The sequence below is a fragment of the Mirounga leonina genome, unplaced genomic scaffold, assembly GCF_011800145.1.
Source record: "Mirounga leonina isolate KUSES-001 unplaced genomic scaffold, KU_Mleo_1.0 Mir_150, whole genome shotgun sequence".
Taxonomy (NCBI): domain Eukaryota; kingdom Metazoa; phylum Chordata; class Mammalia; order Carnivora; family Phocidae; genus Mirounga; species Mirounga leonina.
In genome coordinates this window covers 7,924,047-7,945,730 of record NW_023270374.1, presented here as the reverse complement: position 1 = coordinate 7,945,730, position 21,684 = coordinate 7,924,047, and the positions used below count along the sequence as shown (strand labels likewise).

Sequence of the window (21,684 nt, the reverse complement as noted above, 5' to 3'; positions counted from 1 at the left end):
ACCGCTCCACACAGGCTGAGCCGGCGCCCTTTTCCAACCGGTCCCTCCACTGTCTGTCCAAGAACATCCAAATCCCTTGGCGAGAGCCGGCCTCTGCTCAAGAGCAATGCCTTCTGACACGGAGCGCGCTGCCTCCCCGCCAGGCAAACCTCGAACACCGAGCACGAGCCCCGTGCCCCCTGCCCAAAGCCGCACAGGTGAGGCAGCCCCCCGCTTGCCCTCACTGTGCAAAGGGGCTGGAGCCACAAGAGGGGCACGGAGACAGCTAGAGCAGGACAGACAGACAGACAGACGTGCACAGAGGGAGCCCGTGTGGGCCCAGGGCCGCGGCCCGATCCCGGGGCGGGGGCGGGGCGCGGAATCGGAGGCGTAACTGCAGAAGGCCCTCCTCGGCTCTGCGCGCTTACTCCGGAGCCCGTTTTCCCCGTGTTTCTCAGTGCACGGGGGGGCATGCTTTCTCTCCGCCTGGCTCTGTGTCTCTCCCTGCGTCTCAGGCTCTGCTTCCCTCTCTGTCTCCGTCTTCTTTGTTTCTCTGTGTCTCGGTCCCCACCTCCCTGCCTCAAAGATGCGGACAAGGGGGTGGCTGAGGGCAGAAGGGGACTCACGTCCCCCAGTGCCAGCACGTGGAAGATGTGCATATACGCCACACTTCGCCAATTCTAGGCCTGCGGCCTCGGGAGAGAAGCAGACACGATGCCCAGACACTGCATCTGCCAGAGCCCTGCCTGCTTGCCTGGCCCTGTCTCTCCTCACTGCCCAGCTCCTATTCATCTTACACACCTCCTCACGCCCACCCAAGGGGGCACAGGAGATCCTCGGATACAAGAAAGACAGCCCAGCTGCTGTCAGCTGGTAGCTGGCACTCATCACCTGGCCGTGATGCTCCCTCTTATAAACTTGCAAATGAGCTCCCCGCCCAGATCCAAACATGTCACTCCGGGACCATGGGGGAATGAGACAGAAACAAGACCACCCTGTGTTTGAGCACGCACAAAAATCACCAAACCTCCCCTCCCCCACTAACACAAGCGATGCTGCTTGATCACCAAGTACTGCCTTCCAGGTACAAATTACAGGGATGCTCAGTCATAGCACCAGCCCTCTCCTGAGGGCACCCAACCCAGAGCAGGGCCCTGCTTAACTGATCCCACCCCCAGATCACCTAACACAGGCCTCAATCCTCTCACACGTCCCTCCTCCACTGAGACACCCTGCAAGTCTCCACGGGGTACCCCCTCCCTTGCTGCAGTGAATAATTCACCCAGCTTTATTTGACCACAGATGCATCTCCAGTGGCCTCTGGCTAGAGGGCACGGACATGATGCTTTACTGACACATTAACCGGGTGAGCGGTGTTCCTTGAACAACACTAACTGTATCCTCATTTTGCAAAGGTGACTCACACATTTTCTAGGTAACAAGAGTCAATGAAACAAACCTGAAAGGGACCATCTATCTCATATATAGAATTTTTAAGCACAGATTAATAAAGAATGTGATGCTTTCTGAATCTGTTTCTCCCAGGGAGGTCTTGCTAAAAGGGCAGATTCTGACTCAGTGGGTCTGTACTCAGGCTGGAGATTCTGCACTTCTAACTAGCTCCCAGAGGACGCTAAGATCACTGATGCTCTCAGAATGGGGCCAGACACTCTCTATATTCTTACGACTCAGAAGTATTGTGTTACAAGAAAACAGAGGATACGATTTAAAAGGTGTGCTTTGGTGTAAAACACTTTTGAACCAGAGGGAAAAATGAGTATGCACGATAAAAATAAGGTATCTGGAAAGAAATCTCTGACAAAGAAAATTAAGGCATCAGGAGAAGCTATTTTAGGTCTTTGTGGAAACCTCAGTTATACCAATATGGAGAGCAGGCACCTGAAATGGTCACTGGCGGGCAATTCGGACGAAAATATTCCCAAGAACAAGCAACTTTCCTTGGCAGAGTTTTAAAGTGTCCTCTGGGGCGCCTGGGTGGCTCAGTCAGTTAAGCATACGACTCTTGATTTCGGATCAGGTCAGGATCTCAGGGTCGTGAGATCGAGTCCCGCCTTAGGCTCCACGCCCAGGGTGGCGCCTGCTTACAATTCTTTCTCTCCTTCTGCCCCTCCCCCTGCCCCTCCTCCCACATGAGCTCTGTGCCTTCTGACACGCCCCCTGCCCCTCCTCCCACATGTGCTCTGTGCCTTCTGACAGTGATTATAAATAAATAAATCTTAAAAAAATAATAATAAAGTGTCTTCTAAAAGCAAATGCTGGGGTTTCTTCAGCTTTGAAATAATAAAAAAATTAAAACAAAAAGACTCAAGCAGCCAGTTCCCCTGGCCCACAGGTCCTGCAGCTTGTCTGCACTCTGCTTTGGGAGCTTCTAAATGAGGGGGTCAGGGCTCCACCTGCCAGGCGGCTGATTAACTGACTTGGGTGTGGTCTAGGCAGACTTGCAGGTGAGTCCAAGTGCCTCTAGGGTTGAGCACCACTGTCCTAAGTCATCCTTGCAAAATACCCACAATCTCACCAGTTGACCAGTCCACCAAACCTTGTATCAGCCTAACACAACCTCTGGAAAAGGGGCACCATGACATTTTTGTCATAATCTGCATTATTATCCGTTGATTTTTACATGTCTCAGGTTAGGCATCACAAAATCCATTAAGCCACATTAGGGAAAAACTATGCCAGCAGCTAGAGAGCTAAAGGAAGAAGGAATGTGGAACGTTATATCAGAAATAAGGTTTTTACATCCAAATTCACATTTTTTAAAAAATCAGCTCCTGTAATCTCTTATTTTTTCCCCCGTAGTTTTCATCCCACAGACTCACATATTCATTAACAGAGGCCGACCTTGAAAATACAGTTACGAATTGTGGGGGGCTCTCTGTATTCAAAGTTCATGGTCAAGTTGATAAGGAAAATAAGAAAGCAGACAATTTTTTAAAAATCGGCAAACGATTTTATCAGATACCGCAACAAAGAAGCTACACAGATGGCAAAGAAGCCCACGAAAAGATGCTCAACGTCATTAGTCATCAGGGGACTCAGTTAAAACCACAGTGAGATATACTGCATACCTGTTAGAAGAGCAAAAAGCAAAAACAAAACCAAACCCCGACATACCAGTGCTGGCTACGACCTACGACACAAAGCAACAGAAACTCTCACACGTTCATTGCTGATGAGCTGCAACGATGCAAACCGCTTTGGGAAATAGTCTGGCAGTTTCTTATGAACTACACAAGGAAGAGCAGCCCATAATACTCAAGAACAAATGCCTAAGACAATGGTCAGGGACACACTTTGTGTCCTCAGCTGTCTAAACACCAGTGTTCCCAGTCTGAGTAAAAGAACAGAAGGGTAAACTTCAAATGTATGCAGAGTGAGAGTGGGGCTAGTGAGCCCAGTGCAGCTCGGCGCCCAGTCTGACCTGACGCCTCACCTGGGTCTCTGTTAACTAGGCCCTTGGGGGGGTAAGAGGCATCCCCAGATGTGCCTTCCCTGCAGCCGGGGCTCCGATTCTTACCTCTCTCATCCCACTTGTAATGGCAGATGCTTGAGGGGTGGTCTGGACAATCTGCTGCAGGATGGTGACATAGGTCTGAATTTCCAGAAGATTCTGTTGGGGGAAGGAAAGCATTCTCATTAAAACCTGAGCTGCTTGAGATTTTGCCTCCAGGACCAGGTGACCCCAGGGATGAATGCTTTCACATGTTCACCGTCACAGACAGGACAGACTGTGACCTGAGCAGCAGACATTTTAATCTTCACAAGAGTAAGGGGGCAGATAAAGAAACTGAGGCTTGATTGGTCTCGCCATTTCCCTTCAGTGACATGGATGCTTTGCTGCTGGTTTTCCTAGAGCCCAGGATGGCACAGCTATGAGAGAAAAGCAGAGACGGGGAACAAAGAGGCCCCCACAGGGTACAAAGGACCCTTTCTGATCCCAGAACAGGGCAGTGGTTCAAAGGATGGTCAGTCAATCCCAGACTAAATCACTTACTAGCTGGATGTGGTCTTGAGTAAGTGATTTAAACCACCTAATGCTCAGGGCTTTGCATATAAGAGGACTGCCAATCTGGTCACGGTGCCTGATCCCCTTTCCCAGCAGAGCACCTGTGCCCAGCTCTGTGTGTGAGAGCACATCGCAGAGAATTGCCCTTGGCAGACAATGGTCCAAGAAGCAATACCCGCAAACCCACCTCGCCCCGACCCGAATCATTGACTCCTTGGCACAGGAATACAAAAAGCCAACCCTCTTGCCTCAAAGTGGGACCAACCCTGTGGAGCAATCATACTCCAGAACCCTCCATGGGGTCAGGCTGAGGCCAGACTCCAGCTAAGCCCCCAGACCCCTGCGCCCCTATTCCCCTTCATCTCCTCCTGGAAGCTCACCATTAATACAGCAATCACACAAAAATCATCACTTGGGCTCTGCTCCTGGGGAGCCTGCCCTACGATACTAACTCACGAGTCTGGTGTTAGGACCAATGAGATAATACACAGAAACTTCGCAGTGTGAACTCTATTATCACCCCTTCGGTGTGAGCAATGGGTCCTCCCATTGGCGTAGGCAGGTCCACACTGAGACAGGAAGAGAGTCTAATACCTACTGAGCACGCACCAGGCTCCAGGCTGTACCGAGTGTCTCACCTGTACTTGCATGCTGCCTCAGTTTCCCCAGAAGCAGACTGGTAGAGATTGAACGTTGTGACCCTCCAAATGTCACATATGGAAGACCTAAGCCCCACTGGGATGGGGTGTGGAGGTGCGGCCTTTGGGAAATAACTAGATTTAGATGGGGTCATGAGGGTGGGGCCCTGTGACGGGATTAGTGCCCTTAGAAGAAGTGACACCAAAGAGTTGGCATCAAGGAAAGCCCAGGTGAGCACACAGTGAGGAGACAGATGTCTGCAAGCCAGGAAGAGGGCCCTTCCCGGAACCTGGCCCTGCTGGCACCCCCAGCTCAGTGTTCCAGCCTCCAGAACTGTAAGAAACAAATTTCTGTTGTTTCTAAGCCACAGTGGTACTTTATTATAGCAGCCCGGACTGGCTAAGATACAGGCCCTGAGAGACGGGTCTGAGTGCAAACAGTTTATGTGGGTGAAGGTGCCAGGAAATGTTATTGGATGGAGAAGTGAGACAGGAAAGGGAAGGCAGCCAATGAGGAGCACGTTACCAGGTAAGTTACCACTGTGGGCACCCAGTGCTCAGGCCTAGCGGGGATCCCTGGGAGCCGTGCAGAACCGTGCAGAACAGCCGGTGAGAGGGAGCTGGGGTATGAATCCACCAATGCACATCCATCACTGGCTGAGGCTGTTCCAGGGGCAACACGTTCCGTGAGGCAGAGACACCCTCCACTGCCTGGAGAGCGTCCAGAGACAGAGCTGCGGATACTGGCAGTTGGAAGGAGGCCACAGCCCACCAGAGAGGTCAGCCCCCAGGACCAAAGCCAGGCTCACCAGTCCGCTACAGCTAACCACACTGCTGCGCAGAAGGAGAGTCTGGTGTTTGCACGTTGAAGATGGCAGCTCAGAGTGGGAAGGCCACTTGCCCATGGTTACACAGCTCCAGGATTTGATTTGTCCAGTACACCAAGGCCCCCCAAAGTCAGGCCTGTGAGAAGCTAGTGGGGGTGGGAGGCAGAGCAGAGCGCTACACAACAGAAAGCTCCCGAGTGCCAACTAACTGGCTTGGAGGCAGAGCTAATATATATATGTTACATTTTCTGCACTTCTGCATTTTCTGAGCTGAAACAATGATAGGTCCTAGCTTACTCAAGACGGATCTAAGCAAAATCACTTTGTGAATTGTAATGTACTCAACAGACATGTGTTCCCAATCCCTTCCCCCAACACACACACAACTGCCCTCCTGCTCTGCACATGTCTTGCTCACTAAGAGCCATCCAGCAACCAACCCCTCACCCACTTGGTTCAGGGGCAATACACACAAAAGGAACCCATTGTAGCAGGCTCATGTGTCAACCACAAGTGCCCCGGCCTCGTCTGGCCAAACCCAAACCGGGTTACCTGGGGGAAGGGCTTCAGAAGGTTCATGGTTACCTTCTTGTACCTGTCCTTTGCTGCACTGATGTCATCCTGTAGAAACTGGGCTTCGATCTGAAGGCGTAGGTTATGCAGTAAGGCTTCATCAGCTTCCTGCAATGAGAAACTGAGTCACACATCTGACTCGGAGGGCTGCACAGTGGAGGTATTGGCACATGGGTGTGAAATCAGCCAGATGTATGGGCACACGGACCTCCTGGGTTCTTATTAAAACATAGTCTTGTTCAGTAGGTCTGGGAGAGTGTCTGAGATTGCATATCTCTAGTAAGGCATTGGGTTAGCCCATTAGACCTGGTCTAGAATAATTCTCCACAGAGATTGATTTTGCCCCCAAGGGGACATTTGGTAATATCTGGAGACATTCCCAATTGTTACCACTTGGGTGCTGGGGTGTGACAACTGGCATCTAATGAGCAGAGGCCAGGGATGCTGTTAAATATCCTACAATACACAGGACAGCCCCACACAACGAAGAATTCTCCAGTCCAAAATGTCAATAGTGCCATGGTTGCAAAACCTTGATCTAGAAAAATCAGGGAGAAAATTAGGATGCAGTTACATAACAACAGCCTTAAAATTTAAGTTACATCTATATCTGTTCTATATCTCATCATCAGGAAGTTGAGTTTCTAAGACTAAGAAAGAGTTTTCTGGTAACACCGAAAACTTCATTTTAATAGTTTTCTCCCAAGGACTGCTGACACTTACCCTGATGCTATGTATCTTTAACACAAAATGCATTTTTTTAATGGGTGCTGTGGTAAACAGTATTTATTCCTTTAAAATTGGACATGACACTTAGGATACAAGGCTGAGTGTTCTCACCAAACATTCTGATAGTTCACTGACTTTCATCTCGTTGCTCTTGTTTGGGTAAACTAAATATTGTGCTCTTGATAAGATAGTGCTATGGGGGCCCTGGGTGGCTCAGTCGGTTAAGCGGCTGCCTTTGGCTCAGGTCATGATCCCAGGGTCCTGGGATCGAGCCCCGCATCGGGCTCCCTGCTCAGCTGGGAGTTTGCTTCTCCCCCTCCCCTTGCTCGTGCATGCATGCTCTCTCTCTCTCTCTCAAATAAATCTTTAAAAAAGATAAGATAGTGCTGTGATGGCTGGAACTCCCTTAAGGCTGTAGCAATCCAGCATGATACTACCGGTGAGCATTACTTGGGGTCCTCAAGACTGTCACTCTCCTGAGACACCTCTGCCGTGCACACTTGCCAATACCTGAGGGCTTGCCAAATGACTTTCTTACCGACTTATTAATGACTTGTTAAAAAGTATGATGAATGGCAGCCATGGGCTTTCGTCGATAAAGGTGGATAACACATTTAAGACTTCTCCATCCTTGCGTGAGCAGAGTTAAAACAGTCAGGCATGAACACTGGCCAAGATATTTTGAGACATACCAAAATATCCTATCACTAAAAGGATTTAGATTCCAGGGAGGCCTTTGCCTGCAGTCCTTGGAAAGACACTTGATTCCTTAATCATTCCTAAAAAGATGACTGGTGTGGGAAGATTGTGATTGCCAGATGCTGAAAGAAGATACCTGGATTCCGACTCCAGTGGATCACCTGCCTTGAATGAGCTTTTCGCGCAAGTGCAGCCTCAGCACCCACCACATCAGAGAGCTGGGACTTCATGAGACTAGAAAACAGGCTGTATGAACTTCAGGCCTACATCAGAATAAACGCTTCATTAAGAAATACATGCCTGTGTGAATTTGGCCTGAAACTTGAGCAAGATGGGGGGGGTGCAGCTAATCATCCCACTCAACTCAAACTTCTGAGGCTATTTTATCTACCAAAAAGAACTTTGAGTTTATCTTTTTTTTAAGACTATATTTATTTTAGAGAGAGAGCGTGAACAGGGGGAGGAGCAGAGGGAGAGGGAGAAGCAGACTCCATGCTGAGCACAGAGCCCGACATGGGCCTCAATCCCACGACCCTGAGATCAGGACTTGAGCCAAAATCCAGAGTTGGCTGCTTAACCGACTAAGCCACCCCAGGCGCCCCTGAGTTTATCCTAAAAGAACTTCAGAGTTCTACAAAATCAACTGGGTCAACTGGCAACTGCCAGGCGTGTATCTTAAAGCATTCCTTTTTGCATAGACTTATGCAAATAAAAATGAAATAAGCTATCCTAATATGCACTGTCCAAGTCTCAGGCATAATTTAAAATTTTCTGGTAGCTACATTAAATAAAATGAAAAGAAATGGGTGAAAGCAATTTTAATAATATATTTTATTTCACCCAATATACCCAAAATATTATCCTTTCACCATGTAATCAATAATTTTAAAGTTATTAATGAGATATTTTACAGTATTTTTTTTTTCAGGCAAGGTCTTTGAAACCTGGTGTGCATTTTACCCTTACAACACATCTCGATTTGAACTTCCAGTGTTTCGATCGCCCCCAGCGCACGTGGCTGGTGGCTCCCGAGCAGGACAATGCAGCTCTACAGGATTAATTTTGGGCACAAGGGAGCATTCTATCCTTCCTCAGTGTCTCCTCCAGGTTTCTGCCCCAGGGCGAATGCCCCCAGTTTCTCTCATTTCTCTGAAGATTCTGAAGTCCCTTGATAGGTACCAGGGAGGCCAACAATGAGCAACCAAGTAGGGAGTGAACCCTCAGACAGAAGGAGAGAAGGACCCCAACCTGGAGCTGGTTCCCTGCCCACTGCCCCTGGACTCTTCTCTGCTTTCCCCAGGCTTTGCTCACTTCCAGGCCCGGAGCTGGGCCTCTGCTGCCCGCCGGGAGAAGCAAGAGCATAGTAAAAAATCTCACCCTTTGAAAGACGCACACAGAGTCTGAAGTCTTTTTTTTTTAATCAGAAGTAAGAGAATGGACCAAATTACAAAACAGGGATGCACAGCTCCAGGTACGGGGCTCTGAACTGTCTGAACTAAATTAATGTGAAAACTAACTCTGGGCCCTCAGTTTCTGGGCTCATTCTTTTGATGAATGAATTAACCAGTCGCTGACTTTTGATGAGCTCTGCCCTCAGGGTTTCACGATGGGTCCTCCAATCCTGTGTTACGGGGACAGTACTTCAGAGTTCAGTGAAACCTCAACAGCACTGTTTCTTCCTTCAGAAGACGCACACTGCCCACCCGTGGAAACTCAACGGATGCACCTGTACAATCAAGATGTTCATTCCCCAGGGCAAGTGAGCAGGTTCCCGGGAGGTCCTGGCTCTCTGAATTACCCAGAATTATCACATGAGCCTGGTGAAGCCCCTTCGTGAGAGAAATGGTGATACAAAGAAATCCCAGGGGTCTTTCCAGCAATGGGAAAGGGCTGCGGAACCAGAAAGAGCCAGGATAATTTACAGACTCCAAAGGAAAGGTAGCCAGGTCTCAAGAAGGACAGAAAGCAGGGCAGTCCCAGGACTCTAGCAGCAGGAGGTAATGGCTCTTCCCTCAGGATGACCGGCTACAAATGAATTCGCCTCTGTGTCCCCTTGAGTCACATTTCTGGGAGAGTGCTGTGATGGCCAACATGGGTCACATGACCATCCACTTCACCGACAGTCCTACCAGGACCCCAGTGATGGGAAGGACAGTCAGAGTGTGTGGGGATGCAGCTCCATTCCCTTCAGGAGCAGTGGTCTGTGTGGAAGTGATTCTCAACCCTGTGGATGGGGCACCCCTTGGAGGGGCATGGCTCAGTTTGGGGCAGAGCTGGTCAAAGACCTTGAGCCAGTCCTTCTGGATAGCCTTCTACCCTCCCTCCCCAGTACCCTTATCCCCACCCTCCCACCACACCCCTCTTAAGATTGCTGAGGATGAAACGAGGTGGAGAATTCTCAAACATCTTCATTTTTACCAAAAACTCATCCACGATTAATCCATAATCACCAAGGCTGAGGAACTGGAAATAGGGTTTCAAGGACGCTCTGTGTCATGACTTCTAAAGGGATCAAACACTCGCAATTTTAGAAATAGAAGGGACCCTTTAGGTCATTAGACCTCAGATGTTTCCTAAGTTACATGTGTCATCTTTCAAACAAAATATCCCAGGATGCCAGTGTATAGGGGCAAAGCAGAGGCATGCTTCTGGAAGGACATGATCGCAGTAGGGTAGGGGGCCAGGCCCCCCCAAGCCCCCAGCAGCCCTCTTCCCTGAGAGGGAAACACAGCCCAGAAACTAGAGTCTCTCCTTACAGATGGACAGGCTGAGGCCAGACTGACCAGTGGGTCATGCAACTAGTTAGTGGAAGCTAATGGGAAACAACAGGACTGGAGTCTGTCTCGGGCTTCTCTCTACTAGTTAAGAGGTGACAGCCAAGCCTTTAAAACGACTCATGGGTGATAATAAAGGCCAGCCGATATTTATCCTTAAAATAGGGATTACACAGATGCTTCTGCAGCACATTCTCTTGCTTTGAGGACAATCATCTGACAAACTGACCCCAACACTCGCGAAGGTGAGTAGGTGCCCCTGGAATGTACAGTTGCGGGGGGAGGGGGGGAGGATTCAATTGGGAGTACTCTCTTTTGTTTGCACCAGAAGTCAGAATGTGTGGACGCTTGTGTTTTTATTATGCTTTGGATGCTGTCAGCTGCATTTTCAAAAGCTCTACCAGCAGCAGCATCTAGATTTTTTCCAAATGTAGACTCTGTGTCAACAGTCTAATTTTAGAAAACATTCCAACCCTGATGTTGTATGTGTTGGCAATCTAGGCCCGTGGTTCTCAAAGTGTGGTCAATGACGGCTAGGGATAATGAGAAATGTAAAATGATGCAGAGTACAAAATATCTGGCAGATCCCAGACCTACTGGGTCAGAATTTCTGGGGTCAGGACCCAGGAGTCTGTATTGTAACATGCCCTCCAGGTGCTGCTGGTCCACACGGAGATTTCAGAATCACTGATCTAAACCATTTTTTTGAGAAAGAGAGTAGAGAAGTCACTAGAGCCCAATGTGCCTTTGAAGAATCAGCCTGCCAATCCATTTACAGAGATACCAGAAATCCCACTAAAAACCCAACTGCCTATATCTTTACCCAGCCTCAAATCCAGCATCTAAGCAGCTGCTCAAGAATGGGTATTCAAGTTCATTGAGATGTCTAGTTAATTAGGGTTTAATTAAAAAACACTTCAACCTTGGTTGTCAAAAACCTTCCCAAAAATTGTAGATTTGCTTTCCTTCCCAGTGCTAAGGCTGGCCTGGAGGACGGTGCTGAGTCTGTTCTAGAGCTCTACTCCCTGTCTTCCCACTGCCTCACCTTCTCTCCCTCTGCATACCTCCTGGTTCCTCCTCTGCCCTTCTGTTCTCCAGCCTCCCCACCCCCAACACCATCCTGAATTCCGGAAGTTCTGGAAGTTCGTCTCCAGCCTCAGAGTTGTTCTTAGGCAAATGAAGCCCTGTAGCCCTGAAAACAAAGGCTCCATGCCCCTTCCCCAAATGCCCTTGCTTCTTGCCCTTTCCCCGGATGCACTGAAGATACACAAATTGCATGGAAAAGCATATATGGCAGTTTTAGGTACTTCTTAAAAAATTGTTTTTAAGTGAAAGCATTTGACTAGAACCCACATCATTTTAAAATTCTGGGGATTTTAAAGAAAAAAGGAGAGAAATCTTAAAGCCTCCTTATAGTTTCCTTAAGATAAGCAACACTGGGCATTATTGGGACTGATAACCATATATTCAAAGAGAGACAACGAGTCCCAGAGGTTAGCCAAACCCAGACACTTAAAAGTCATCAAGAATTCTTACTGCATCAAAAGTCTTAAAATCTGAATAACTTTGGCCAAAGTATGTAAGTGGTATGTTGAGACATTTATATTATTTCAAAGTGCCTAGCAAAGAGTGGCTTGCTTTAGATTTTTTGGCTGTTAAAAATACAGGAGCTCTGTTCTGAAGATGTAATGACATGGGCAGTATTAACAGATGACAGTCTGGTGAAAGCAGAAGCAATCCTTCCCGTCAACATACATTGTGATATTTTCCAAGCATGGTTCAAAGACTGGGTCAGTGGTTTCTCCTCTACCCCATTTTCCACAGCCACATCTAGGCATGAATCCCTTCCACAAGACCAAAGGAAAGGGGCACTGACATGGAGCTGACAGTCGAAACCATGTTGATCTGATGTAGGTAGGCACTCAAAGATTTGTCAGCCAAAATCACTGATATGACCAGCCAACCAGACGTGAATGTACTCCTCCATTTCTACCTTCTCACGTGACCATCTCGATGGACAGAGAACAAGAAGGTCCAGCCTTCCCCTGGCCAACCCCTTGAGTTCCTGTGAAGCAAGGATTGGGTACATGTTGTTCACTCCAGGAAGCTCTGGAAGGGAGGAAGTGATCCAGGGAAAGGAACAAAGGCAAGGAAGGTGTATAATGAGCAGGTTACCACTGTGGACAGCCACACCTCAGTAGTGCTGAGGACCCTTGGAGAGACTGTAGAACTCACCTCTGAACTGTTGCTATGAGCTGTGGGGCAGCTGGGGAGTTCATCCACCTACTCCCACCCCTCAGCAGCCGAGGGTTGCTCCCGGGGTGCGAAGGCCCACACGTCCAGGCTACGCCTCCTGCGCATCAGCCAGACACATGCAGGAAGCCAGCCAGCGTGCTCAGCATGTCTGTGTGACCTCAGGGGTGGCCCACAGGATAGGGATGGGGCACCAACGTCAAGCGTGCAGGGGTCATCTTCACCCAGGGACTCTGGCCTTGTGTCTGCCTCCTGAGAGACAGAGATTCCCCGACTGTCCTTGGGAGGCAGAGAATGAGCCATGTGCACAAAAGGCTTCTGACCACACATGCCAAGGATGGGCTGTTGGGCTCCAAAGTCACTGAACCTCACCAAGGGTGAGGCTCCTCACTGGCAACAGAGGGGTTGAACGGGGTCGTTTCTGAGGGCAGAATAAAGAACCACAAAAATGTGCCAAAGCTCCAAGCTGGTGCGTGGATACGGCCAACTCCCCGCATCATATGCAGTGCTCATGATTTCTGCTACAACCAGGCGCCACCTGTGTTATTAGTCACTCGGTATTTTTCCTCAAATTGCTTCATCTACTTATATGCCTTCAAAAAGGAACTTTTTGATGTCACCTGCTATCGAGAAGAGGTAATCATGAAAATAAATTCACAGCTGCTAGAAAATTATTCCTTCATGCGCCATCTAAAATCACCTCCCACTCCACCAGAGTCATGAATCCCACACTCTGGGGAAACGAAGCTGGCATCCATCACATCAAGGGCTCTGTAATAATAGTTGTGACAGGCAAGTCACAGACACTATTATGTCACTTCATTCTTACTGTGCATGTCGATAGACATCCACTCCATGGTGGTGGCAACCATTACTGCTCCTACTTCAGAGATGGAAGAAGCCGCAGCTCAGAGAGATAAGGAAATTCCCCCAAAGTCTCATAGATACTCGATAGTGGCATGAAGGGTCCTATTATTGGGCTGCTCTCCGTTTTTGGACTGGACACTCGCTTGTGAGCAGAAGTGTCTTTCCCCTGGCCCAGGGAAGAGCCACGCCGATGCCCTGCACCGGCTCTGGCCCGAGTTCCTGGTAGCATCTTTCCCCAGAACTTCTGTAACATTCTCATGGCACTGATACTCCAATTGTCCTCACTGTCTGTCACAATATACACAAAGGGAGGCCTTTCCCTTCCCTGGCCTTATCTCCAATACCTTATTTTTCTACCTGCAAATATGTCTTGCTTTTGTAATAAGAGAACGACAACAGAAGGCTGGAGCTTGTTGGGTTTTTTTTTTTGTTTTTTTTTTTAAAGATTTATTTATTTATTTGAGAGAGCGAGAATGAGAGAGAGTACATGAGACGGGGGAGGGTCAGAGGGAGAAGCAGGCTCCTCGCTGAGCAGGGAGCCTAATGCGGGACTCAATCCCGGGACTCCAGGATCATGACCTGAGCTGAAGGCAGTCGCTTAACCAACTGAGCCACCCAGCCGCCCTGGAGCTTGTTTTTAAATCCAGTGTTACTTCCCACCAAAGCTAAAAAGAGGGACTACACTCTTTCTCCCTCCTCTATGAAGAGTGCCCGTGATGGGACTGCATGAGCGACAACCATAAAATAAGTCCAGAGGGACCCCTGCTTTCAGTGAGGACAAATACTCACAAAGCAAAATGTGGTGGTGTTGGGGAGGGGCTGCTAAACTGGCATCTAAGTGAACAGTGTAAGGCACCTATGTCCCTGAAAGCAGTGGTCTGTGGACAAGATGGCGGCCCCATCTGGCAGCCGGGATCACCACCCAAAACAAGAATGGGGATGAGCTACGAGTATCAGCAGAACAACAGGGTGATGTCTGATGCTAATAACACCCAAATCCCAGCTCAACTTTTAACAGGCTTGGGGCCATCATGGCCCAAACCAATACAAGACCAATCACTGAGTCTGGGCACTGAGGGCTCTCCTAAGCACACTCTCACCTCCACCTCTGTGTTTCTATCTGGGGTGTTCACACAGTGGCTGGCCTGAGACAATCCCAGTTTCTACTAATTGACCTTGATTATTACTGACAGTACCTCCTTCCACACAGTGTCCTGGTTTGAATGATACATCATATGCTCACACAGGGAAGGGCATAGGAGCATCATGTGGTAAATAACATAGACAAAACAAAATTCGGTTTCCCTAGGTTATGGTTCTAACATTCCCACCAGTTAGCAGACTAATCCTAGACAGCAGAGGTTGGACAAAGCCAGGGACTGGCAAACATCCTGAGCCAATGCCGACTATCTGTAGTGGTTGCCTGGAGCTCCACGTGAAGAATCCTAAGGCCACATCTGGGCATGGCAGGGAAAGGTGCTCTGTTTGATCAGTAATTCTGATGAGGAATTACAGGTGTGGAAGGGAGGGAAAGGGGACAATCACCCATGTGCCCTTTATAAGCAACCCTTCGATGAAATAGTCTCCATGGGTCTTTCTGCTCGGACATTTGAGCTCTGAAATGACAGCTATCTGCCATCCCTGCTTTTGTCCAACCTCTGAGATCTGGGATTATTCCATCTGGTAGTCGAGTTCCCCTGGCTAGAGCAGAAAATCCAATCAATTAGGATGATGATGGAGGATCTGAAGAAGGAAATTCCCTGCAAAGGACAACCCCGCAGGACTCTGCAGGAGGGTCTCCAGCAAGAAGCTCAGAATCCCTGGTGGCCCCCACATGGCTACTCTCCAGACTCTGAGAAGGGAGAGCCTGAAGGGAAGTGGAAATTTCTTCCTCTATTCTCTGAGAGTTCTCCTGCAGAAGAGCAATCTCGAGACTCTCAGCCAACAGAGTAGACATCCTTGCATCCCAATAACCACTGCCCAAAGCAAGTTTCTTCAGTTTGGTGTGTTTGGAACCAGCACATCTGAACGACACAACCAGAGCTGGTATTGTAATGCCGCCATGTTTGAATAGCCTAGGACAACCCATTAAGCTTAACATCTAGGGTTCTCTCGTGAGACCCCGTGTGTTGCGGGAGAGAATTGTGTGTCTTGGGTGTGTGAGTTCACACAAAGACTTACTTGAAAATTATGAATCAAGAAAGAGAGTGACAGCAAAAGAAATAGGTGAACCCTAAAAGGACACAGAGAGAAGGTGTGTGACACTCATTTCAGTCACTAAGTTCCATTCTCAAACTCAAGTCTGGACTCAAACTCAAGTTCGTATTCAGCTCACCTTGTTAAGCCGTTCCAGCATTTCTTTTAGGAGCAGTTGACATTCACATTCGTTTTCATACCTGCAAATGGGACACATAAGCAAAAGTTGGACAACTTCCGTGATTCCATACGTGATGATCACACAATCAGCGCTTAAGTTTCATCTGAGATGAGTACTATGCCGTCTCTTTAAGGAGAGGTCCCTAAGGTTAAAATAGTAGCTAAGGCGGCACTGCCGAGCCCTTGGCGCCCCAACCTCTGCCACAGCCTGGCGCATGCGCAGAGTGCTGCTGTGGCCCCCACAGACAGGGCTACCGGGGAACGGTGAATGGAACAGGAGTCCCCCAGCCTGGAGGCCCATCCCCCCCACCCAGCCAGCTCAAGGATGAAGGAATTGTATCTCCACACACCCCTAACCCAAGCACTGCAGTGGCACAGAGGCTGCCCTACATGACCTGCAACAAACGCCCTTAACCTGACCTTGTTTCGGTTGTCTGTACTCTTGTACTTATCCACATGTGTCAGTGTTTCTGGATTATGCCATTTAATCCTTACAAAACCCTGGAAGAGAGCAGTTATCATTGCTCCCCAGGTGAAAGATAAGGAAACTGAGGCTGAGAAACTGGCCTTGACCTCGGGCAGCTGCCCCGGCCACTTCACCCTCATCTCTGTGCCCTCGCCCCTGCACACCAAAGGCCTGCTCTGGGCCAGTGGGCAGGGCAGGCTGGACAGGGCAGAGTCAGTGCCCCTGGGGCAGCCCTCAACCTCTGACAGAAGGTGAGTGGGTACATAAATAGCCCGGCTCCCTCACCCTCAGCTAGGACAACTGAAGTGTTTCTCCATCTGGCACGCTAGCTCCAGGTGCCCACGATGTTAATTTGCTGGCTAATGCACTCGGTGTTTTCTGCCTTCCCCTCCTGCCTCACTTCCTCACTCCCCAAACTTGCTCCTTGAGGTCACCTTCCAGATAAGCTACCAGCCGTCAAACCCCTTGATCGGGCTTGGCTTCTGGAAGACTCCAAACTAAAGGAGGGATGGAGTCAGGACTCACACTTGAATCTAGCACCAAAAACTATGCCCTGATAGCCACACCACGCTGCCTGGGTAGAGCAGAGAGACCCTCCAAATTTAAACATAATTAAACAAAATTGATAATGCAACAGATACTAGGAATGGGTGTAGTTTTCCTCCTAGTCACCTTCCTCCCTGGACTTGTAGAAAATGATAGGGATCAAGGAGGCAAAGAAACCCCAGAAATCATTCTGTTCAAAGAGTGTCCCTCTAGGGGGAATTTTATCCCCTTAAGAAAGAGATAAGTCCCCTTCCCAAATGACTCCCCCCTTGTTCCCTGTAAGTTGGCCCCAATATCCATTCTGGCCTTCTTCCAGGAGTCAGAGCCCTTGATGTTTGGTGGGCACAGGGCTGCCTAGAGGGAAAACTACATTTCCCAGCCTTCCTTGCAGCTAGGTGTGGCCATGTGACCAAGTCTTGACCAATATGTAAGCATAAGTCTGTGGCAGTCTCCAAATATCTTTGATAAGAGATGATGTGGGTATGTCCTTCTGCATCCTTTCCTCCATCCTGCCCCTGAAACATAGATGCTGCTTCCCTGAAGGCCAGGCACAGACTTCTAAGCCTCAAATACTATAGAGTGGCATGCTGAGCTGCTTGCTAGGCCAGACCTTACGCAAGAGAGAAATCCATCCTGGTCAAGCCAATATCACTTTGGAGTTTATGCCACTTGTGGTTGAAACTAATCCTAATTAGCATTCAGCCCAACCCACAGAGCATAGCTTTCAGAGCCCTTGCACACCCATGCCATGGGCTCAAGTCAAGTACTGAAAGAGGTGCTAGAAAACCATGCAGCTGGTTTTCTAGCGGAATTAGAGAGTCCTGACTTCAGGGAAGAGTAATTAGAAATATGTGCACTGTGCACGCTCCCAGGTCTAAAGCCACCTAAGAAGCTGTTATAACCAGTAGGCAAAGCTTTACGTTTCCCACCAGGATGTCACATTTAGCAGTTTCTTTTGTGTGTGGCTCTAATGGAGCCAGAAATTATTTTTTAATAGCTAATAGTTAGCTTTGAGAATAAAACTGTGAACAAATTCCAAATTTTCTCATTGCTCTTTCCTGCTAGAAACATCTACGAATTTCTGTAGCTTAAAAACATGTTTGATAAATAATGCAGTAACATGTTATCGTGGGTAGTTTTCACGCTGTGAAGACAAGTCTAGATATTATAGACAAGTGATTTCATTATAAAGAATTCATGATAAGAATTCATAAAGTGAAAAAACACTTTGGCTTCAATTATTTGATTGTTTTACATAATTATTTTTGGTTTTTAACAATTTAGACAATTGACTGTATTCATCAATATATTTTGGTAGTTTTATTTGTTTTTATTTCATTCTTGTTTTATTTAGTCTTTGTCTGATGTGCTGAAAACCTGATTTTGAAATTATTCAACTATCCAAGTAGAGAATATGCCTACCAAGGCTGCATATACCCTCCTACTTCTGCATTATTTTCACCTGGCTTTGGTTAGCCATCAGCTCACCTCTGGGATGTAAACCAAACTTGGTGTAAGTGTGTACCCATGCTTGTGGATGGGTATGATTTTCATAATCATTTTCAAATCCCAATACCTCAGTCAGAATATCAAAGTATCTCCAAGGGGGCAATGGGAGGGAATAAATTAACGGGAATTACTAAATATATCACAGAGCTGGAAGGGACAGCTATGAAGACATAGCTATGACATCTAACTCAGAACCAAGTGAAATTAGGAAAAGACAAGGAAAACTCAACATGGCCACTCCTTCAATGAGGGGCTCAAGGGAGTCATGCCCACCCAGCCAAATCACTGGGGCCTAATGCCTAGGTAAAGACCATTTTGGGATCCAGGGTTTCCTGCTGGCCCATGGAGCTGCCCTTGGTGTCTGAACCAGTGCACGCTTCCCTTTGCTTTAGAAAACACGCGCTTCATTTGAATGAGATCCTATCTCTAGGTCTCACTCCACAGGAATCCAAGAATGGATCCTCTCCAAGACACAGTATTCTAGAAAGTATAGAGTGAGAAAACCCGAATTCAAGTCCTGCCACCCACAGGCCCTCTCCAAGCCTCAGTTTTCCCATGAAGGGCGATAACAGGTGGATTTCCAGATCCCTTCTTCCAGCTCCAAATCTGTTTCTATGGATCAAACCCAGAATGAAATAGGAATGAAATCAATGAGGGGCGCCTGGGTGGCTCAGTCGGTTACACGTCTGTCTTCAGCTCCAGTCATGATTCCAGGGTCCTGGGATCAAGCCCTGCATTGGGCTCCTTGCTCATCAGGGAATCTGCTTCTCCCTCTCCCTCTGCCCTTGCCCTTGCCCCTTCCCCTCCCCCTCCACTCCTGCTCTGTTTTTTCGCTTTCTCTCTTTCTCAAATAAATAAATCTTAAAAAATAAAAAGGAATGAAATCAATGAGTATGATCTGATAAACATGCTCAGTGAGTATGATCTGATAAACATGCTCAGTACATTTTGTTGAATAACCTGCCCATGATTCAGATTAAGAATGTGGGACTCAGACATAGAGCATGTTTGCAGAAGACCCTCTGGCTACCCTAGACCAGGGGTCCCCAAACCTGGCTTTTCACTGGAATTACCAGTGGAGCTCATAAAACTTAACATTTCTGGGCCACACCTGAGTTCCAGGGTGGGGCCTGGCCATCTGTATTTTTAAATTAATTTATATAACTTTTAAATGAATAAATCTCTTATGTGGTTAGACAAATTTTTTTAATTACATAAAAAACTGTTCCATTAAAAGTCTCCTCTGCTCTCATTGCCCAGTTCCTACTCCCTGGTCCTCCACATGTAACCAGTGTCATTAGGTTTTTGCATGTGTCTGCTTGTGTTCTCTTTTTCCTTATGCAAGCAAAAAATTCTGCTCTTCTCCCCCTTCTTTTTAAAGTAAATGATAGTAACACACTATTCCCTTGTTTTACAATTGCGTAGCATTCCATTGCATAAATGAAGCACAATTTGATAACCTGACTATCTATGAATAGGCATTTAGGTTCGTGCCAGGCTTTTGCTATTGCAGATCACACTGCAATACGGGCATGCCATTTTATACTTGCTGGAGCACCAAAGAATGAATTCCTTGAGGTGGCCCCTGCAGAGTAAAAGAGCACATGCATTTATAACCTGGGAGGATGGTGGCAAATTGCTGAGCATCTTTTTTTCTTTTTAAGTTCTTCAGGTGATCTTATCATCTTATTCATTCTGTGGAAAACGGGACCATGCTCTGGACCAAGGTTTCTGAAATTTCAAGCTTAACTCCATTTCTAACCAGCTCCTGGGTGATGGCAATGCTGCTGGTCCATGGACCACACTTCAAGTAGCAAGACGCTAGAGGACACACATTGAAATAATGTCCAGGTAGCAGCTGTGATGCAGTAAAGATGATTAGACTTAGCATGCCCAGGACCTGAACTCCATCCCAGTGCAGCAAGGCACTAGCTGAGTGACATTGCCCCAAATCTTGACACTATCGAAGCCTTAGTTTCCTCATCTGCAAAACAGGTGCAGTACCGTCTATTACAGGATAAGGCTGTGAGGATCAAATAACATGGATACATCTCAAAAACACTGTGCTGTGCAAAAGGATCCAGACATATAAGAGCACATCTGTAAGATTCCATTTTTGTGAAATTCCAGAACACACAAAATTAATCTATGGTGACAGTAATCAGAACACTGGGTGCCTCCAGGTTTTTCGTGGGGGAGGGGTGCAGGGTGACTGGGAAAGGACAGGAGAGAACTTTCTGGGGTGGTGGAAATACCCTGCTTGTTTGGGTAGTTACATGGGTACATACATTGTCAAAACTCATTGAACTATGCACTTAACACCTTTACATTTTTAAAAAGATTTTAATTTTAAGTATTCTCTACGCCCAAGGTGGGGCTCGAACTTACAACCCCCAGATCCAGAGTGGCATGCTCTACCAACTGAGAGAGCCAGGCGCCCCCAAACCTGTGCATTTTATTGCATGTAAATTAGACCGAAATTTTAAAGCACATTACAAGTACATGATACCACTTCATGCAAACTGCGAAGTGCCATCGGAAGGGAAGGGGTCCCGGGTGAGGGAGAGGCACCGCGCGTGCGCGCGGCCCCTGCGGGGACGAGGTCCTGGGTCGCCAGGCGACCGCCCACGCCCTGCCTCCGTTCCCCCCCCCACCCCGCCCCCCGCGCGCGCGCGGCCGCCGCTTACTTGCTGCGGAACTCGTCGAGCGCGCGCTGCGCCTCCGCGCCCTGGCGCTCCAGCCGCGCGCGCTCGGCCGCCAGGTCCCGGGTGCGCTGGTGGTTGCTCTCGACGTGGCGGGCCAGGGCGTCCTCCGGGCCGGTCGGCTCGCCCAGGCGCTGGAAAGCGTCCAGCTGCCGCCGGAGGACGGCGTGGCGCTGCTCGAGCGCGCGGGCTCGCTGGACGTGGGCGGCCACGCGCTCGCCGAGGCCCTGCAGCGCTGCCAGGCTGGGCGCCCCCGCCCGGCCCTCCACCATGCTGTCGGGCTCGGCGGCGCGCGTCGTCTCGTCGGCGAGCTCGTACTGCTCCTTGCGGGTCTGGAAGACATAGCTGCGCCGGTACATGGCTCCTGTGCGGGCGAGCGCGCGCGAAGCCGGCTCCCGGAGGCCGTGCGCCGAGGCGGCTGGCGGCTAAATAAACATCGGGGGCCCCCCGCCGGCACGCTGCTGGGACGTTCCAGAGCTGGTCAGCTGTTGAGCTCAACACTGCGCCCAGCCTCCGGAAGAATAAAAGAGCAGCGGGCCTGCTTTTGTGCGCCGGATTAGGGGACCATACAGCTCTGGGGGTTGGAAGGTTAAATTGGGCAATGAGGTTTTTGTTCTGTGATTGTTAAAGCCTGTTGCTTTATGATTGAATGGAGGGTCAGGAGGACAAGAGAGGCATGACTGCTTCCTCTGGGAATTGTGAAGGAAGCCCAAGGGAGC

The 21,684-nt window shown here is 48.7% G+C and overlaps 1 protein-coding gene across 1 annotated transcript in view; it reads right to left on the bottom strand.

Moving 5' to 3' along the window:
* Positions 1-21,324, bottom strand: part of BFSP1 (beaded filament structural protein 1) — a 38,089-nt gene extending 16,765 nt beyond the window's left edge. Inside the window, exons 1-4 of the mRNA XM_035005802.1 lie at positions 20,951-21,324; positions 15,702-15,762; positions 6,057-6,152; positions 3,518-3,610 (exon numbers count right to left, since the gene is read on the bottom strand). Coding sequence (XP_034861693.1) covers positions 3,518-3,610; positions 6,057-6,152; positions 15,702-15,762; positions 20,951-21,324 — 624 coding nt within the window. The remainder of the gene's footprint in view (positions 1-3,517; positions 3,611-6,056; positions 6,153-15,701; positions 15,763-20,950) is intronic.
* Between the last annotated feature and the right edge of the window lie 360 nt (positions 21,325-21,684).